The sequence below is a fragment of the Spermophilus citellus genome (genome assembly GCF_964194105.1).
Source record: "Spermophilus citellus genome assembly, chromosome: 6".
NCBI lineage: Eukaryota > Metazoa > Chordata > Mammalia > Rodentia > Sciuridae > Spermophilus > Spermophilus citellus.
Window position 1 is genome coordinate 161,349,016 of NC_138187.1, and position 18,649 is coordinate 161,367,664.

An 18,649-nucleotide genomic window follows, 5' to 3' on the forward strand; every position below is an offset into this window, starting at 1 on the left:
TTCAATGACATTTACTTGTATGTTCTAGGCTGAAACTTCAGAGTACAGCACTTTCTCCTGAAAGGAGACACTTCCCCATCACTGTAATGCATACTTCTGTTATCAAATTACATCCATATTACATCATTGGGTAACTGAGACCCAAAATAGAAAGTGAAACCATGTACGTTTTCAGCCAAGAGAAGGGCTAAAGACAAAATTAATTGACATGTTTTCACAAGATTATTTACTCAGTGCCTTGTTAATTAGGGGGAGATGTTTGTTCAAGAGAAGTAGTAGTATCAAGGAGGGAAGAAGAATAAAGTAACTGACCCCAAGGCAAGGAAGTGGGTGTCAGCTTTCTCTCACCCATGCTGGACAACTCTATTACACAAATAATCAGTGAGGAAGAGAGTTGAGAATTCATAAGTACTGTTTCCTTTCCTATTTTCATTCACACTTGTACAGGTGAGGTGTCTATAAGCTGTTTCTTATAGGGTTTTTCAGGATGTTCCCACTCCATCTTTCAGAAAGCCCATGGAGAGTCCGCGCATGTCCATTACAGCGTCTGCCCATCATTGTGTGCACATTAGAGTGTGCATTATCCCACCAGTGAGTCCTGTACATATGACATCATCAACCATCACAGAGTGTGCCCACCGTCCTGTGCACACCAGAGTGTGCATTATTGCATTAGTGAAACCTGTACATACAGCATCATCAGTCATTTCCAGATGTGCATCCCTTCTCTCCATCTCTGTCTGCATTTCGGGGACACCCTGGAGGAGCTCCCCAGACCCAAAGCACCTCTGCCCAGTGCAGGCGCTCAGGAGTGTCTGTGCTTGTGCAGTGCAAACATCCACACTGGCACGCACTGCTCCGGAAAGCCCTCTTGCTTCTCCTGGCCCAGCACGGCCAGCCCACTCTTCCTAATGAGGCTCCGGAGGATGTCCATGTCCCGAGTCACACTGCTGTCGGACAGATCGAAGGTACAGCCCTCCCGGGCCACATTGTCCTTCAGTATGATGACACCATTTTCTTTCAGGCCATCTCGGCATCGGGAAAGAAATGCAAGAAGGTCCTTGTCAGTCAGGTGGCCTACAGGTGGGGCCCAATTGATGGGAAACAGGATGAAACCGTGGGGAGGGAGGAGAGCAGGGAAGAACACAAGGCTCAGTCACAGATTACTTAATAACCAAGTCGTTGTAGTTGCGGGAGTCTTTGAAAATCTAGATGAAGAACACACATCCTCTTTGCTCAAGTCCCTGTCTTTAAAGCACATATTATACTACCTGGCCTACCTACCTCACAAGCATGAGAGAGACACTGGTGTCTATTCCCTGAGTCCCTCCAATTTCCTTGGCCAACCCAACTCCACTGCCACTCCTTAGTGAATCCTGTGTGCGTGCGTGCACGCACAGACACCCCTAATCCCCTGTTGTCTTGTTTCCTAGGAATTTAAGTCTAAGAATGACTATTCTGCCCATAAATGGGGATTAGCCCTTTGGGGCCCACTTGTTAAATCTCTTCAAGTATTTATGTTTCTTCAAGGATTTAGGTTGTTGGTGTGAGGACACCTGCTCCATCCTTGTGGGTGGGGAGGAACCGTCCAGCTTGTACAGAGAACAGGGGAGAAATCTGGGAGCGGGGACTGTGGGGTTCTCCTGACACCCAGGGCTAGCTAACTGCTCTCGACACAAGTACAGGGAAGACACCCCTCGTGTGCTTGTGAGCCCCACGTCTGTCCTGTGCAGCTGAGAAGCGGGGAGGGCAGAGGACAGGCCACATGAGACTAACCTGAGACCCACTGGATCCAGATGACGTCGTATCTGCCGCAGGGGGGCGTGAACTCCTGCAGGCCGTGGCAGTGGTAGCTGTCTACCTTGTCCGCTGTGACCTGCAGGTAGCTCTGGGCCTCAAGGAGGAAAGGCTCCATCATGTCCACCAGCTCCACGCTGTTGAAAACCGGCAGCAAGACGTGCTTGCTCACCCTTCCTATCCCAGAGCCACAGTCCAGGGCGCAGCCGGTTCCAGCTCTGCCGGGCCCCTGCGGGAAGAAGCCTTGTGGGACACTCAAGTAGGGGATTCACCCCGAGCCTCAGACACTCCAGTCGCCACTTTAGGTCAGCTGCATTTGTGTCAATTTTATTGGGTAAAATGTGCAACTTATGTGTACAATTCAACACGTTCGGACAAATGTGAATAGCCAAGTACCTACTGCCACAGTCAAGATACAGAATATTTCATGGTTTCCCCCCCAAATCCAGACATTTCTAGTTCTACTTTATTTTACTCAAATATGGGTGTTTAAAAGAATTGCAAACTTATTTTATTTTAAAATAATATCTAAGGTTTAAGCAATCGGTAATTCTCCCCAAGAAATGAGCCAACCCTGGCTCTATAAAGATAGAATTTTCATATCTACAATTTAGGTTAAACCTACAGCTAATGGGACCAGCACTGTAGGTGATTACTTTGTAAAATAGGGCGGGGGGGGGGGGGAGCCAAACAGTGAGAGTCTCTCTTGAGTTTTAAAATTACTTTAAAAATTCATTCCATGAAAACATTCCAGTTCATATTGGGATAATTGAAATTCTATTTTTTCTAAACTGGATTTAGGGGGTAAATCTGGGGACCTTAGCTGGGAAATGCAATTGTCCCATTCTCTGGCCAGGATTTTATTTCAAATCCAGCCCGGATGGCATCCGGCATGTTGCTGTGAATGAAGGGTAATTTCAGCAGTCCCCTTTGATGCTAAAAATTGTGTTCTGCTTTTTGCACCAGAAGCATCAGGTTTACTGGGAACTTTTTTTTTTAAAAGTAAGTCTGAATTAAATTAACTGAAGGTGAGTGGCCGAGGAGGTGGTGGGGGCAGGAAGTTAGCCAATGCAAACTTTCTCCAACTTGCTTCTATACAAATTTTTTTTTAAGTTTTCTGATTTTTGAAGAGTCAGCTGGTCTAAATTATTTGGACATAACTGGGATGGATGCTAAATAGGTTTTGTGCTAGAAATCACAGTAACAAGATATGTGAAGTTACCTATAAAGGTCTTAAAAAAGAAAGCCAATTCTTGATTTCTCAGGAACTAAGGGTAAAACAAAAACCTTTGGCTCTGGATCACAGATGTGGTACAGAGGAAATATCAAAAAATATGCCTTCCATTCCATCCAGAATGTTCCCCTTATGCTAGAAAGGTTCAATGAAGAACAAAAAGTACAGCAATCATAGCTTCTTTTCAAATGGGATAATGACCATCATAAGTTGATGTTTATATGTAGCAAACTGTATCTGTAATAATTATAACTCCATAATACTCACTCCATTAGATGATTATTGTTGTAATGTTATTCTCTGGATATGAGGTGTTCCCCAAAAGCTCTTGTTAGTGTAGGAATATTCAGAGGTGAAATACTGGATTATAAAACCTGTAACCTAGTCCGTCCTAGTTTGAAGGGACTGACTGGATGGTAGCTGTAGGCAGGTGGGATTGGCTGGAGGATGTGGGTGGTTGGGGGCTGCCCTGGAAGGGGCATCTTCCCTGCTCTCTGTGATTCCTGGCTACCATGAGCAGCTTTCCTCCCCCAAGCCCTTTGGCTACGATGCTGCGCCTCACCTTGGGCCCAGGGCAACGGACTTGGGTGACCGCAGACCTCCCTCCTCTAAGTTTTTCTTGTTGGGTATTTTGATCAGAGTAATAAAAATCTGACTAACACACTGTAGATGAGAAAACTCAGGTTCCCAATATATGGCAGAACTGGATTTGAACAGGAACCGCCTGAATCCAAAGTCAGTTTTAGGAACATTAGGACATCACCTCAACTGGCAAGCTCTCTTCCCTTGGTAGTGTCTATGCAATGCTATATTCAGAATAACTAAGGCTTCGGCAAGACTCAGCAGGAAAGGGATCTTCAGTGATAAGTGGTGTCTGCCTGGAGGATAGGAAGGGGAGGTGGTGCTGCTCAGCCAGGTGTTGTTGGTCATCTCTGCTGTGCTCTGCTGCCTTCCTCATTCAGATGTGATGATTTAAACTAAATGAATTCAGGAAAAGGCCCAGACTAAAGATCTGTGCTGTACATACACAGCATGGTAAAGGCAGCATTTCTGAGTAACTTCCTAAAATGGGATAAAGTATAAGGGAATTACTTTAAGCTACTAGAAATGACTTTACTAGAAATGTATGTTGCTCAATCAGCAATCCTCGTTACAAATTTATCTCCTAGCTACTTGGCTCTATGAGACTACTGGTCATGTTGCTGTCATTAGTGGGGCAGGTGGTTTCAGAAGGAGAACTACGGAGCAATAAAGCCAAGAGACCTTAGAGATCCATGTCAGAGGATTTGACTAGAACAAGTGAACATCTGTTTTTCCATGAACAGAGAAACAGGAGGCTGCTCTGGTTCAAGGGAGGTGGAGCCCTGCCACTCCACCTTCCCACAGCTCTCCAAGGAGCCCTTCAGAATCTCACTAAAACCCCGGGGCTTTAAAATCACGTGTTTCGTTCCTTTATTTCACACAAAGAAACTGAGGCAAAATGTTTTAAATAAACCTTCCTTGGAGATGGTCTAAGCAGTGAAATCCATTTAGTACGTGAAATCTGAGCAGAGATTCTTGAAACTGTGGTCATTCGCAAACATGCAGGCTGTCCTTTCTCCCAGACGCTGTGCACCAGGCCTCCGGTGCAGTCACCTGATTCTTCACTCTGCTTCCTGTGATATGGTCGGCACAACGTCTCATTCACAGGCAGCTCCTCGGAGAAGGAATGTTTAGAGCCTGAGCTCAGGGACTGCAGATGCTGTGATGGCGTTGGAATCTGATGCCCTTGGTGAATGTGGCCAGAGCTTTGCACAACACATGACCTCAGAACGAGGTATTTTGGCATTTTCATTTTCATTTCATAGACTCTCTTTCACTTATGGATTCATAGAGACCAGTAAAATACGAGTAGCGCTCTCATGTTACTTCTGATTCTGCCTCTGTATGTCGTTTCAAAGAACATTACTTTAAGCTCATCCAGTAGGATCTAGAACTCAAGTCAAAGCACTTCCTGGCACTGCTTAAAATCCACGAAATAACGGGGCACAGAGGTGCACACCTGGAATGCCAGCAACTGGGGCTGCAGCGGAAGGATCCCAGGTTCAAGGCCAGCCTGGGCCACCGAGTGAGGCCTTGTCTCAAAAATATTTTTTTTTTAAAAAAGGGCTGGGGTATAGCTCAGTGGTAGAGCATTTACCTAGTATATGTGAGGTCCTGGGTTCAATTCCTAGCACCACATACACACACACACACACACACACACACACACACACACACAAAAGAAATGAACTACAACAAGTTAGATCGTGATTTTTTAGTCATCCGATCTCTATGAAATGTTGTTTTTTTTTTTAAAAAAAAGTCATCAAATACTGATTTTTTAAAAATGAATTCCCCCTCCATAGACATCTAAACCTGAGGAAAGTTATCAGTTATGCCACTGACGTCATCTTGATACCCTTTGTCTATTTGCTAAAGTAAATACGTTCGAGAGTAGATTAAACACCTTTCCCACTGTCGCATGTCACTGGGTGTTGAAAGGAAAACAGAACTCTGAATTAAACAATCTGCCTTTTCTCGGTTGACACAAGAATAAATCATGTCAGATACTCCTATTCCCTAAGTCCTTGTTCCTTGACCTGGATACTAATTTAGCAGATTATTAAGGTCAAAGTACTAAAAATATCATTCCTTTAAAAAGACTGTGTTTGTGCTTAGTGAGAGGTCACAGCTTTACAATGAGCCTTGTCTGCTAAGAAGAGCTCATTCCTATTTGAGAGGAGCAGTCTGCCCCTTTTCCAACATAAACACGCGAGCACAAGACGCTTTCCTTTCCCAGGTCCTGGACGTGCTCAAGGGCTCTGTAGGACCAGCATCCCTGCGGTCAGCTTGGCATTCCACACAGAGTGACAAGACAGCTGGATTACTAACTAAGCTTCTGAAATGCTTCAGGATCAAAGTCGGCCTCACCACCAGGCGAGCAGGAGCAATTGCTTTGGGCCAGACTGGAGAGGTGAGGTTTCTCTGGTCCATGGAAAAAAAGCAAGGATTTTTCTACTTTGCAAGACAAATGGAAAAAAATATGTCAGAGTTAAGAGCAGACGGTTTGGTGTCAGACAGATCTGGCTGGGCTTAGTGTCAGCTCTGTCTCTTACCAGTGTGTAACCTTGACAACTTATTTAACCTTCTCAGCCTCAGTTTCCACAGCCATAAAAATGAGCTAGGACAGTCCTTACTTTAAGAACTGCTGTGGAGAGTAAAGAGGACAGAGCTTCTACAGTGCTTGGCAGAGTGACTGACCATCTTAGAACAGACTTCTGTGAAGTGGGTCAGAAACACTGACGTGGTGGGCCTGACCTTCATCTCTGCACGTCCTAGTCCTTTCTGATTGTAGCTACGGTCCAGACAGACACTTTGGCTCCAGGAAATGTTCCACCCTCATCACATTTTCTCTACCACCAGGCTTGGGACCTGGGTGTTCCAGGAGCTAGAGGTGACACAAACCTAGTGACAACACCATGCTTCCAAGTAGGTCAACAGCCTAAATCCAAAACTGAATATCCACGATGTTTCCTCTATCGGAACAAAATGGGGTCCGAATTGCAAATCTATGACTTTGTAGTGAATTGGAACAAGCATCATTTGCAAATGGTCTTATCCTCAGTAGGACCAAAAGCAGCTTTACTGGGTGGGTGAAGTCTACTCTCACAACTATACAAAGTTCCTTATTAAACACATTCCATAACATCTTGTTAGTAGTTGCAGCAGTAAGTTAGATGGAGCGGGTACTCATTTTGTGAACTAAAGCAGGAACTTTACAGGTATGAGCTCATTTGATCTTCACATTCTTCTATGAAGCAGATTCTGTGGTCATGCCTGAGTCACAAATTTAAGTAACAAGCCCAGGATTGCTTCTGCATTAAGTAGGAGAACTTCAATGACTGTAGAGCCCAAGGTTTGACCCTTATACTCTACAATTTCCATAGGACCTGGACATAGGGCAGTGGAGGCTCACCCCAAACCAGACTACAAAGGGATCAATGAGAAATCTGAACTATGTAAAAAAAATAATACAAAGGGATTCTGCCATCCTTACTATTAAACTGAACACAAGCGTACATTTCTTTTCTACAACCAATTTGTTATTATGGGAAATTCAATAAATCAACCCAAGCTCCCAAAGGTATATCTCATTATTTATCTGGATGTCAACTTTTTATTGCTGAGATGTTTAAGAAATGTCTTCTTAATCCTCAAATGCAGTATCAGCACTGCAGGTTCACCTTCCCTTGAAGCATGCATGTAAGATTAGCTAATGCTAGGAGGGCAAAATGTCCAGTGGGACAAGCCAGGAGTCCGATGAAGTCCATCCTTTGTGAACGTCTTAAGACAGGCTGAACTCAGCTGAGCCCACGGCTTTAACCTGACTAAATTTACCACACAGAAGCACTTGAGCTCAGTATTGGCAGGGACTTTGCCCTCTCATCAAGCTGCAGTTAGATAACTCACCCCAACAAATTTCCTAAGAAATTCCCGAGAGGCCTGGATATCTGGGCTGGAGAGTTCAATGAAGTTCCCCATCATGCCTTCTTCTGTGGCTGGCACTTCTTGATAGAAAAGTTTAGCTCTAGCATAGAACTGCATCTCGCCATTGATGACTTGGCTTGTTAAGGCATACAACTTTACTGCAAGTGAAACATTATTAATAGTCATTATATCATAGAACAACTCCGTCTTATTGTGCACTGAAATTCCTCTTTAAAGACTGTGAATTTGTGTGTGGAAGAAGGAGCACTGGAGTGAAGTCAGAGGATCTGGGTTTGAGCTCTGGTTCAGGGACTTACATGCTATATAATACGGGGAGACTTCTAAAACTCTGTGATCTCAGGAGATTTCATCTGTCAATCACAGGTGACATTTTCATTAATGAGTAACTCTGTCATTTAATAAACACAGTTACCATTGTGTTTTTGAAGTTTAACAGTTTTTCGGCTGCAGTAAAAATTTCATCAGTTTCATGGTGAGTTTTATCTCTAAGTTCAAATGTTTTATGATAATTTTCCTCACTAGTTCTTGCTTCTAATCACAAAGCAGGGGTAAATCATTTTCATTTCTTTTTATAGCAACACATACCCCAATATGTCTTTGTACCCACCTTATAGAAATGTAGTTGAGCTCTACCTTCTAAAAATAAAATGCAGAAAGAAACAATATCTATTGAGCAGCTATTCTGTACCCTAGGCACACTGTCATTTCATTATTTCAAAACACACAAGGTATTATTTTAAGAGATTTATTTTTGGAAAAACTTCCAAGACATGAATGAGAATGCATTTATGTGTGTTTTGTCAACCAAAATTCACCCATGCAGATATAAAATATTTTCATTAGAGGATATTCAAAAGGAAATGATTGAAAAATGGATGAAAGGGAAGAACTTTCAATTCAAGATTGCAGACCATGTATACACATTTGTCTTCTGTGCCTCCAATACTCCCTGAGAAGTTTTGAACTATAGTAATTCCACTTAGTGAAGAAAATGAGAGGGGATCACTGATGGATTCATAATTTCAATGAATTTATGAAAGGCAAAAATCAGATAGAATAAAGCTCAATAATTTGCACATCAAAATAGTTGCAAGAGGAAATTACATTCCAGATTTACAGCCAATCAGAGGGAAGTGTAAGAATAGGAGTGAAAGTTGAAAAAATAATAATTAATCAAAAGCCTGTCTACAGAACAACTAGGTGAGGGGACAAATGCACCGCTTAAACACAACAGGCAATACATCTGCCTTCACCATGGAAAAATATGTCTCTTCTCTAAAAATACAAAAATAAATAAATTGCTTAGGAAAAACGAAACTAGCTTTTAGCATCAGAATCCTAGAACTCTACTTGCTTTGGTATGTAGAAGACTCCACATGCCTCACACTCATCAGAGTTTGATAAGGGCTACCTGCACATGTGGAGTTTCATGTCACCTTTCTATTTTTGAGATGATTACACAGCAGAGGAAACCTTATTCATTACCTTGTCATGTATTCCTACATGTAGATAAACAATGATCTCCAAACTCATGAGAGTAAAATGTCAGCCTGAAAGAAAAATATTCAGATAAATCATCAGAATTGACCCAAAAGGAAATAGAAGTGATTCAAGAAGTGAATTTAAGTCAAAACACAACCAAAATCTCATATGTCTTTGAAGAAACATAAGAACCGGTGCATTCATCAGTCCAAGATAAGATACAAAAAAGAAAATGGCAATGATAATTCAAAGAATAAAAAGGAATTCTTAGAAATTAAAGTTTTGGAATATTGGATACATTTCCAGAACATAAAACAGAAGGACAGATATGAAAACAGAAGTAAAAAGACAAATGTATAAACCTACAAAGACTTAATTCAAGCTAAGTAAGATAAAATTGTTTTAAAAGGAAATTAATAAAATAGAGGAACAAGAGCAACTAAAGACAAATACTAGAAGAAAACTTTCCAGACTGAAAAAGATTATAAGATCCAACAAGTGTTGAGCAGTATAGCTTTTTGAAAAAGCAACGTTTACATTTGTGCTGAAGAAATTTCAAAACAGAAAGAATAATAATAAGATCCTAAAGCCATTTTGAGGAGTAAAATTGGTTGATCTTCAATTTTTCCCAGATATAGCAAATAAAAATATAGTACTCACAGTTCTATTTGATTTTTTGATAAACAATAAGTAATTAGTATCTTAGAGAACACGATCCTATGTTCAAAAGACTGAGACCAGGCTTATACCACAAATCTTATCAGAAATGCTAGATAACAATGATAAAATGCCATCAATACTCTGAAGAAAAATTATTTTGAAAATAACTTTAATACCCAGTTAAACTATCAAAAGAATATTTACCTCCCATGGATTCATCCTTCCGAAGTTTCTTGAAGTTATATTCTAGACCAATTAGGGTTAAAATCAAGAGAAGACGCATGATGAAAGATGATGTAATTAACCCAGGAATACCCAAATGACAGCTGTTTATCAAATCTGGAAAGAAATCAGTTTACATTACAAGAGAAAGACTGGATTCTAGGCAATAGAGAGAGTAGGCAAAAAGCAAGGAGACATCAGTATTATTCTAAGGAAGATGTGTTTTTATATCAATCACCAAAAATTTTTTAAAAGAAGTTGAAAACTCTAAGCAGAACACTTAGATTCAAAAATATTATGATCATGGTATGAAGCAAAGCAAAATATGAGATAATTTTGAGAAGAGGAAATCAAAGAAAAAATCTATTAAACCTTAACTAACAACATTTTTCTTTAGATAATCCCAAAATTGTGATATTCAACTAGTGTATTAATTGCTTCTAAACTGAACAACTTAAATTCAAGAGTCAATTGAAAATTGATTTTAAAGGTTAAAAATCCAATAAACACCGTTTATATCACTGTGACTATGTTCCACCTTTGGATTTACACCAGCATTTTCCAACTTAAGCACACTGGAGCCATATTTGAACCCTCAGTGACCTTGAATTTGCTGGAAGAGTTGCAAGAATCCACATCCAGGTATGCCATTTTCTGGAGACTAACAATATTACTTGCTATCTCCCCCACACATGTTGACTACTGTGCATAAAAAGTCATTTTGAAAATACAAATCTTTAAGAAGTTTTAACAAATATAGAAGGTTTCTGCCACTTTATATACAAATTAGCTACTGATTGAGGGAACACATTAGAAGTAGGATCTTCCAGTTCAAAAACAGAACTACTGACCAATACCAATCCCCCTTCCTAGCAATTGGTAGTGTGTAAATAACAGGTAGCTCAATAAATGCTTATAAATCCAAAAGGATGTCAAAAACAGGCAGGCATTGCCATCCTAATAATATGACTGTTACAAATTCCTGATATCTCACAAAAATCATGCTGGAAAAGTACAGCTCCCAGATTCTGCCCAAGGTTGAATGCTGCTGCTCTGGGGCCCCTGACAAGCCACAGTCCAGGGCTCTCCTTTATCCAAGCAAAGCTCCAAGCAGCCACACTCATCATCACCTGTTAAGTCCACTAGTTGGTGCAGTCTATTAAAACCTTTTATCTGGAAATGGGAATGGTCCATTATGCCAGCAACCTTTAGACCACAAGTGAATGCCAAGCTCAGCAGGTGTCAGCCTCAATAGGTGGGCTTTTATGGTTCTCATTTTCACCTAATTGACAGGTGCATTTCACTAAAAAAGATATATGAGGTGTCACAGGGAGTCCCAAGTTCTCCCCTTCTGATATCTGTGCATGTTGACTCAGATAAGGCAATTGGTCAACAGGCATGCCTTTAAATATGGAAATGCATGTAATGGCTTGTTCTCGTAGCATTGCAATGCCTTTGTGAAATGTGGGGTACTCTAAGACAGAGACTAGACACTATTATTCCTTGGTATAACATGATACTTATTTCTTGACCTACATTACAAACTGAACTCCCAAGGACAAAAACAGAGAACACATTCATTTGCTCTGAAAGAGAAAAAAGGATTTTGTGAAATTTCTAGGAAAGGTGACTATCCAAGAAGATGTTCAGCAAGAGTCAGTTCATCTATGACTTAGTTGTAAAGCACCAATACAACCCTCAAGAAACAGGAGACAAAGCCCAATCCCTCTCTCGTGGAGATTACAAACTAGAAAGGGGCAGTTGAGTTACACATCACTACGTGCCCAGTGAATGGTACAAGCACTAGTAGTCTTGGGGGATCAGAGATGCCTGCAAGTAGGAGCAGTTAGGGAAAGATTCCAAAAGACCTCAGCCACCAAGGATGATTTTATTTGGACTAGCAAAAAGTTACAAGGAAAGGCATTTCACACAGTGTGGATATGTGGATAAAATGTAGAATCTTCTATTCTTGTCAAATAAAAGCCTATGGAAACACTTTCACTGCTGCCCACATTTGCCACATTTCCACTTACACTGGGAGGTGGTGTGAGTGGTGAGTGGTTAACAACGAGTCTGTGGTGGCCACCTGGGTTCTAGACCTGCTCTGCTCTCACCACCGTGATTCTCTTGCACATGACCTCACTCCCCTGTGCATCAGCTCCTCAAACAGAGATGTGGAAAATAACAGCACACCGACAGGGATGTTGTGAAGGTGAACTGAGACAGTAGATGCAAAACACCAGAAATAGTGATAAGTGTGTGTCCCTTTTCCTGAATTCTGTTTTGGTCACAGGCAATGCAGAATCATCCATTGGAGACTTTCAGTACCAATGTCTTTGCTGTTCCATGAGTCTCTGAAGCCAGCCAGGGATGGTCAGCAAATTCCCCCGTGACTGAACATGGCCACAGGGCGGGCTAAAGTGAGACTGGCTGCCTGGCCCAGGCAGGGGGGGGTGTGGGGAGGAAGGAAAGCAGGAGTCAAAGGGTCTGGTTAGCCGCAGTTCTTTCCATAATTACCGCAAACAACAAACTCTCTGTGCAGACTCTCCAGGAGGGGTTCCCCAACCTTTTTGAAAGAAGGGCTTTATTTTCATTTCTATGAAGTCTTGAAATCATCAAGAGTAGGGGAAGCCAACTCTAAAACACCTCAGCAGAGCAGGGGAGGGAGCATCTCGGCCGGCTAAGTTTTATTTCCAACCTGAAAAGCATAATATCCGCTCCAGCCTGCAAACTCTCATATATTGAATTAAGTTTATTGTCTTTGGTAATGTCTGTTCCAGAAAAGGCTACATGGTGACTTTAAAAAAGGCCTGGCTCAGGGGAAGAAAGGGGCAAAACTAATAGTTACTGAAGATTGATGACTTTCACATATATATGGCATTTGATCCTTCCTCCAACACTTTTGAGGAAAATGATGCACATAGACTTTAGAAAATGACAGAGCTCACTTCTCCACTAGTAACAGTGCAAGAATGTGAATTCAGGACTTCAGTATCTGCAATTAACTGCTATATGAGGCCATTTAATTCATACAACAGTATATACTGAGTTATTTCTATGTTCCAGGAACTATGGTAAATGCTAAATACACAGACCTGGAAGAGAGAAAAACAGATGATCCTCCACTCTCGTGAGAACTAGAGTCCAGTAGAGGAACCAGTATATGCAAACACATCCCATAAGTATCAGTTATAAGAGAGTTAATTGGGTAGGGCAGACTTCTAATTGCCTATAAGTTGACACTGGCAGATGGGACTTACAAGATGATTCCTTTCTGAACATTCAGGCTCTGCCATGAGAAGAAAAAACTGAAAAAGTCTATTCATCTATTCTGAGAGCTGACAGTTTGCCTTCCTTGCACCCTTAATTTAAAAATTTTGAGAATAAATTTTAAAATAAATAAATAAAATAAATTTGTAGGATTGCTTCCATTATTAGATTATAAAACCATAAAAAAGAGAAATTATATGGCTTATTAATATTTGAATCTTGCCCAGTGCACAGTAAATTTTACAATAATAAGAATTCCATAAAATATCTCTTACATTGAATATACCTGAATTGATTATGAAGAAGCATCTGATGTTTCCATCTCTAAAGAGCCAAGTTTCTTCCTTGTAGCGGAAACATGGAATGACAAAATAGACAGAGTCCCATGGAACTGAGCAGTGGACTCCAAACAGATGTGATATACCTCCTTTGGGGTCAAAGTATTGAAAGTGAGTAGAGAAGCTTTCAGCTGCTCTTTCCCTTTGCCTCATTAACTACGACGCTGTAGCTGACGGAGACTCCATCATCCTGGATTCCTGCATGCCTAAGTGGAATACAGCCTGCCCACCACAATGATGCATATTGAAGTGACGAAGCAAGAGTGGATGTGTTTGGCCATTGAGATGTCAGGGTTCCTTCGTTATCGCAGTGTAGCCTAGTCCTTACCAACTAATCGACTCCTCCATGTCTATCATCAGAGATATTGTGGGTAGGGGTAGGGCTCACTCAGTGGCTCTCAGGGAAACTAATGCCTAGGCCAAACTATCAGTTAGAGAAAATAAGCAGTGTTCATTCATGGAAAATGGAAACTAAGGCATATGAAATCAACTTTGGCTTGGAATAGACTAATGGTATTCAAACTGTCATGGAACACTATAGATACCCTCAGAGTGTCTCAGACGCCAATGGTGTGACAAAGAGGATAGGACAAGAAGAGGACCCTGCATCTAATCCTAAGCAGAAAATTTTAACTTTTTCCTTTGTTATTCTTTCCAAGGAATATTTTATCAAAATATTGATTTTAAAAAAAAGATTCGAAATTATTGGAAAAACATCAGCACTTTCACAAGGAGAAAAACAGACAAAATCAAAATGACCATAAAACCAAAAGGATTATATTGGGTAAAAAGGATGAGGGCCAAATACAAATTACAATCTACTTGTCCCAAATTAATCGTCATCCAATTTTTCCTAGAGATTGCTCTGTTCTTAAGTCACCTTCCATTACAAAAAGACAGGTTCTTTTTCTCTCTAGTAATTATTTTTAAAGTGTGGCCATCACCTGCCCTCTAGTGAGTCTCTTCTTGGTTATAATTGATGCTTTATCCATTCTAACACAACCACAGCTACCAAACTGCTTTTACGGGGGTACAGCCCCAGGAAAGCAATGCTGTCAATATATAGAGGGACCAGGACATAATCACCTTCTCGTCTTCCCATTTGGATACAGAGGAGATGTATTATATGTGTAAAATAATTACTTGTGGCAGTGTGATCTAGCAGAAAGAGCCCTGGGCTTCAGTTTTTGCTTTGGTATTGCTCTCTCCAGATTAGACCTTATCATCTCTGAACTTTCTTTCCCTTGCTGGAAAAAATAAAATAAAATTGGAGAAGGAGATGGGAAAATAAGAAGAAAAAATAGTAATATTTACCCTATCTATGTATCCTATGATAATCAAATGAAGTCAGATGAGTAAACACTTTGAAGAGAAAGCTCTATAAATACGAGATGAAGGTATTTATATGTCTAGAATTAATGATTCCTCAGAAACGGGGGTATAAAAGGAGACTTTGGTCGACTACTAACATGTTGTTTATTGAGTGTAATACAAAGAATTATGTAGCCCTTTCCATAGCTGGAAACCCTGACCACATCCCGTGCACAATGGGGCTTTCACACAACCTTAAGAAAACAGACTGGGGCTGAGACACAGTGGTCCTGCTTTCTTTGGGAGAAAATATAAACCAAGGAAGGGGCGTGGGTGGGGGGTGGCCCTTCTCTCTAATTGTAAGCTGTTTCCTCCTCCAGGCAGTTTGGAGTGCCCTGAAGTAACCACCTGCACAGAGGCTGCGGAACAGGAGCCTCGATGAAGCAGATAAGCTCTTTACTGCTCCACTCTCAGATTCCCCGAAACCTGGAGGAAATCACGAAAATGGAATCAGATGACTGCCCAGGTTTTCTTCTTAATATTCAAAGACCAATCTAAAATGTTCTCCTGTTAGGCTCTCCAATGAGACTCAGGAAGACCAGAGTGGATTACACACTCACACCCACACGCACGCACACATGCACACACACCAAGCACATTTTCATCTATTATTGTTTGTCTCTTTTTAACTCTTACTGTATATACTCTTGAATATGTGTGTGTGTGTGTGTGTGTGTGTGTGTGTGTGTGTATATATATACACTCTCATCTTTGAGTTACCAAATTTGTCTACCTCAAAACTTTTGCAAATATTAAAATGATCTGTTAAAACTCAAGAAGTGAGTTTCTATGAGCCTGGAGTACAGTCAGCTGACACCGACAGAAGCAAATCACTGTGCCTGAAGGTGCATGGAAAGCCCAAAATAGAGTCCTGCTTATCAGGCGGCACTTGATCTTTGCCTCTCTGTTCAAGAATGTCATTGAAACGTGTCATCCCTTGGACACTGGCTGCAATTCTTTCCTCCTTCTAGTGTCTCTTCCAGGTGTCCCACAACCTCACATTGTCCCTTCAGTCATTCCTTGTCCCTTATCTGGCAGCTCTGACTCACTTACCCAGGGGAATTTTCTCCAGCAGGTAGAGGTAGCTCTGAAAGAAGTCATTGCGAATGGCTCGGTGAAGGATGAAGGACATGCTGTGCCGGCAGAGTTCACCATCGGTCTTCTGCCAGCGGGCTCTAAAGGCAAAATGGGCTCCCAGATGGGCCATGGAGGAGCGGGGCAATGACGACTTCTGAAGAGAAAGAAAGCTTGTCTGGCTGTTTCTTTGAATTAGCCTTCTCTTCCTAAAAGAACTTGAGACTGTCATTTTAAACCAGTCCCCTGTCCATCTATATCAGGACAGTCTGTCATGGGGTGTGGGGGAAGGGCAGCAAACATGGGGAGGTCAGGCTCCTGGCACGGACTCCCTCCGATTGCTTGGGCGACACCACTCCAAGCCAGCAGGTGCTAATATGAAAACAGGCTGCTTGAGATCCTGCTCCATCAGGGGAAAAGCACGCTTGCTTCCCTTCGTTAGCTGCTGCTTCAAACAGGCTCCAGGACAGCCTGCCAACACCCTGAATATTTGCTTTAATTTGATTCCTAAATTGAAATAGCCTAATTTCCATTTCAAAGAGTTGTGAATATTTTGCAGGAGATCCTATTCCCTGATTTCCATTGCTCCTCCTGGAACACTGCGTCCTCAAGTTACAAGGTCCCTTTCAAAGTCATCTTAGCCACTCAGATTCCTTTCATCAGTACAATTTTCCCCAAGTCACTTCATAGAGATGGATATGTGTTTCATATTTTTAAGGCTCTTCAAGAGATGCAATTATTTGAAAGCCTGTTTTGATGTCAGATACCCTGCTCTATCAGCAAGCTCTTGCATTTATTCTAAACAACCCTACCCACAGGCCTCTCTGCCCAATGTGGGTATGATTTCCTCCAGAGGGCATTTATTTTCTGGACTGCCTTCATTGTCCCTCCATACCTACTCTCCACACCTTCACTTCACTCTGTGCCCAGGAGGCTGACCTTCAGACTACATCAGCGGACACCCTACTCTGCCTCCTAGCTGGGTTCAGCCCGTAGACAGTCCCCTTGGCACCTTTCCTGCAGAGAGGCCATAGGCTCACCACGTGCTTTAACAGAAAGGCATAGCTAGCTCCTGCAAATACTCTCTCCTGGTTCTGACCCTTTCTCCTTCACCTTATTGCTTGAGTGTCAGTGACATGACTGTCCACCTGCAAGCTGCAGAGCAGGCCTGCTGCTCTCCGCGGAGAAGATGCAGAGGAGCCCAGGAGCGCTGGAGTAGCGAGAGGGGCAGCTGGGTGGGTTGGAGTACAGGTGCAAGCACGCCCTGGCCTGTGGAGCCCGGCAAGCAGGCACAGCGACCCAGAACCCAGGCCAGCCAAGGTGCGCCGACCTGTCACCCTTGGGCCACCAGGCCTGGGCACTGTACAGTCGCCTGCTGCAGAAACCCGCTCCACGCAGCGCTGCAGCCCGGAACCCGGGAGCACAGACCACCCGGCCACCTCAACCTCCCACTTCCTGACCTCCGTGGAGAAAATGGAAGTGGGGCTGAATGGAAGTCCGGACTGAAGAATTGGCCAACGGCATTAGCACCTTTCTAAACTCTAATTAGCATAGGGTTGCACCAATAGCAGTAATCCAATTGCTACATAAAATCCTAGCGCACCGTGGATGGAGAAAGTGAGCTGTTGGGACTCTGTTTTGCACTGCAAGAGTTCTGTTCCTGCTTCCGTTTTTCAGTAAATCCTTCGGTTACACTCATCATCTTGTTCCAGGAGGTAAGAACCCAAAAAAGAAGTTGACGGTGAGCTGTTGGGGCCTACTCTTGACAGCTATAACACTTCTTAGCTGCTAGAGGTCTCCAAACTTACACAGACCCCACGTGCCAGCAGAAGTAGGGAATCGAGTTTTATCTCAAAAATTCTTTTATCAGGCTGTTAGGAACTCACTGTCTTGTGATTTACCTAGACTTTCCCCTTTCTTTGGAAGTAGTTCTTGGTGATCCAGCTCACATTATCTACTTGTGATTGTCATTTGCTGCCTTCAGGGACCATGACTACTGTTTTACTCCTGCAATGTTCCTAGTAGAAAAATCCATATGCACTCAAGGTGCTGTTAGCACCGTACCCTGTGCACTCTCCGACTCTCTGAATGTACATGTGTACAAGCCATATAAATCACACATTATTGTCAGCATCTTCTAAGACGACCCCTATATAGTCAGTTCAGGCTCCTGTAACATATCACAAGAGTCTGGGGGACATAAACAGCAAACATTTATTTCTCACATTTCTGGAAGCTGGGAAGTCCAAGACCAACGTGGAGGCAGATCCCATGTTTAGCGAGTGCCCTCTTCTTGGTTTGCAAATGGCCCTCTTCTTGTTGTATGTTCACATGGTGGAGAACAGAGTGAAATTAAGCTCTGGTCTCTCTAAAAGCCCACCCATAATGGCTCCACCCTTATCTCTTTAATTTCTTCCCAAGGCAACATCTCCACAACCCATCACATTAGGGGTTAGATTTTTCAATGTAGGAATTTTGAGGGAATATATACATTCAGTCTTCATTCCCCCTAAAAACCCTTGCTTCCTCCTGCCTCTTTGTTCATGCATTTCTGCCACCCTCTCCTTGAAGAAAGTCCAGCTGGACTGACTGGCTCAACTCTAAAGGATAATAAATGGCACAGGTGACAGGATGTGGCTTTCCAGATGAGGTTATATAAAGACTGCCTTCA

At 42.2% G+C, this 18,649-nt stretch overlaps 1 protein-coding gene across 3 annotated transcripts; it reads right to left on the reverse strand.

The window, feature by feature from the left end:
• Positions 1-78: 78 nt before the first annotated feature.
• Positions 79-16,416, reverse strand: NTMT2 (N-terminal Xaa-Pro-Lys N-methyltransferase 2). 3 transcript variants are annotated; one of them, XM_081298159.1, is made up of 4 exons: positions 13,482-15,018; positions 7,523-7,698; positions 1,777-2,026; positions 79-1,077 (listed from the first exon to the last, which is right to left on the reverse strand). In XM_081298159.1, the coding sequence occupies exons 1-4, from the start codon at positions 13,684-13,686 to the stop codon at positions 806-808; spliced, it is 903 nt and encodes a 300-aa protein (XP_081154285.1). In that variant the 5' UTR covers positions 13,687-15,018; the 3' UTR covers positions 79-805. The 3 variants fall into 3 exon arrangements, with proteins under 3 accessions (XP_081154285.1, XP_081154286.1, XP_081154284.1); XM_081298160.1 differs by lacking the exon at positions 13,482-15,018 and adding an exon at positions 15,958-16,416 and having other exon boundaries at positions 209-1,029; XM_081298158.1 differs by lacking the exon at positions 13,482-15,018 and adding an exon at positions 15,958-16,414 and having other exon boundaries at positions 226-1,077.
• Positions 16,417-18,649: the final 2,233 nt, after the last annotated feature.

Bases quoted from the DNA above. Each gene is read 5' to 3' on its own strand.
- NTMT2 (XM_081298158.1), bottom strand. From the start codon at position 16,210: ATGACAGTCTCAAGTTCTTTTAGGAAGAGAAGGCTAATTCAAAGAAAC. The intron at 7,699-15,957 runs GTAAGTGAGTCA...TTTCACTTGCAG, and splicing joins GCTGGAGAAAATTCCCCTGG to TAAAGTTGTATGCCTTAACA. The intron at 1,078-1,776 runs GTTAGTCTCATG...CCCCACCTGTAG, and splicing joins CTGGATCCAGTGGGTCTCAG to GCCACCTGACTGACAAGGAC.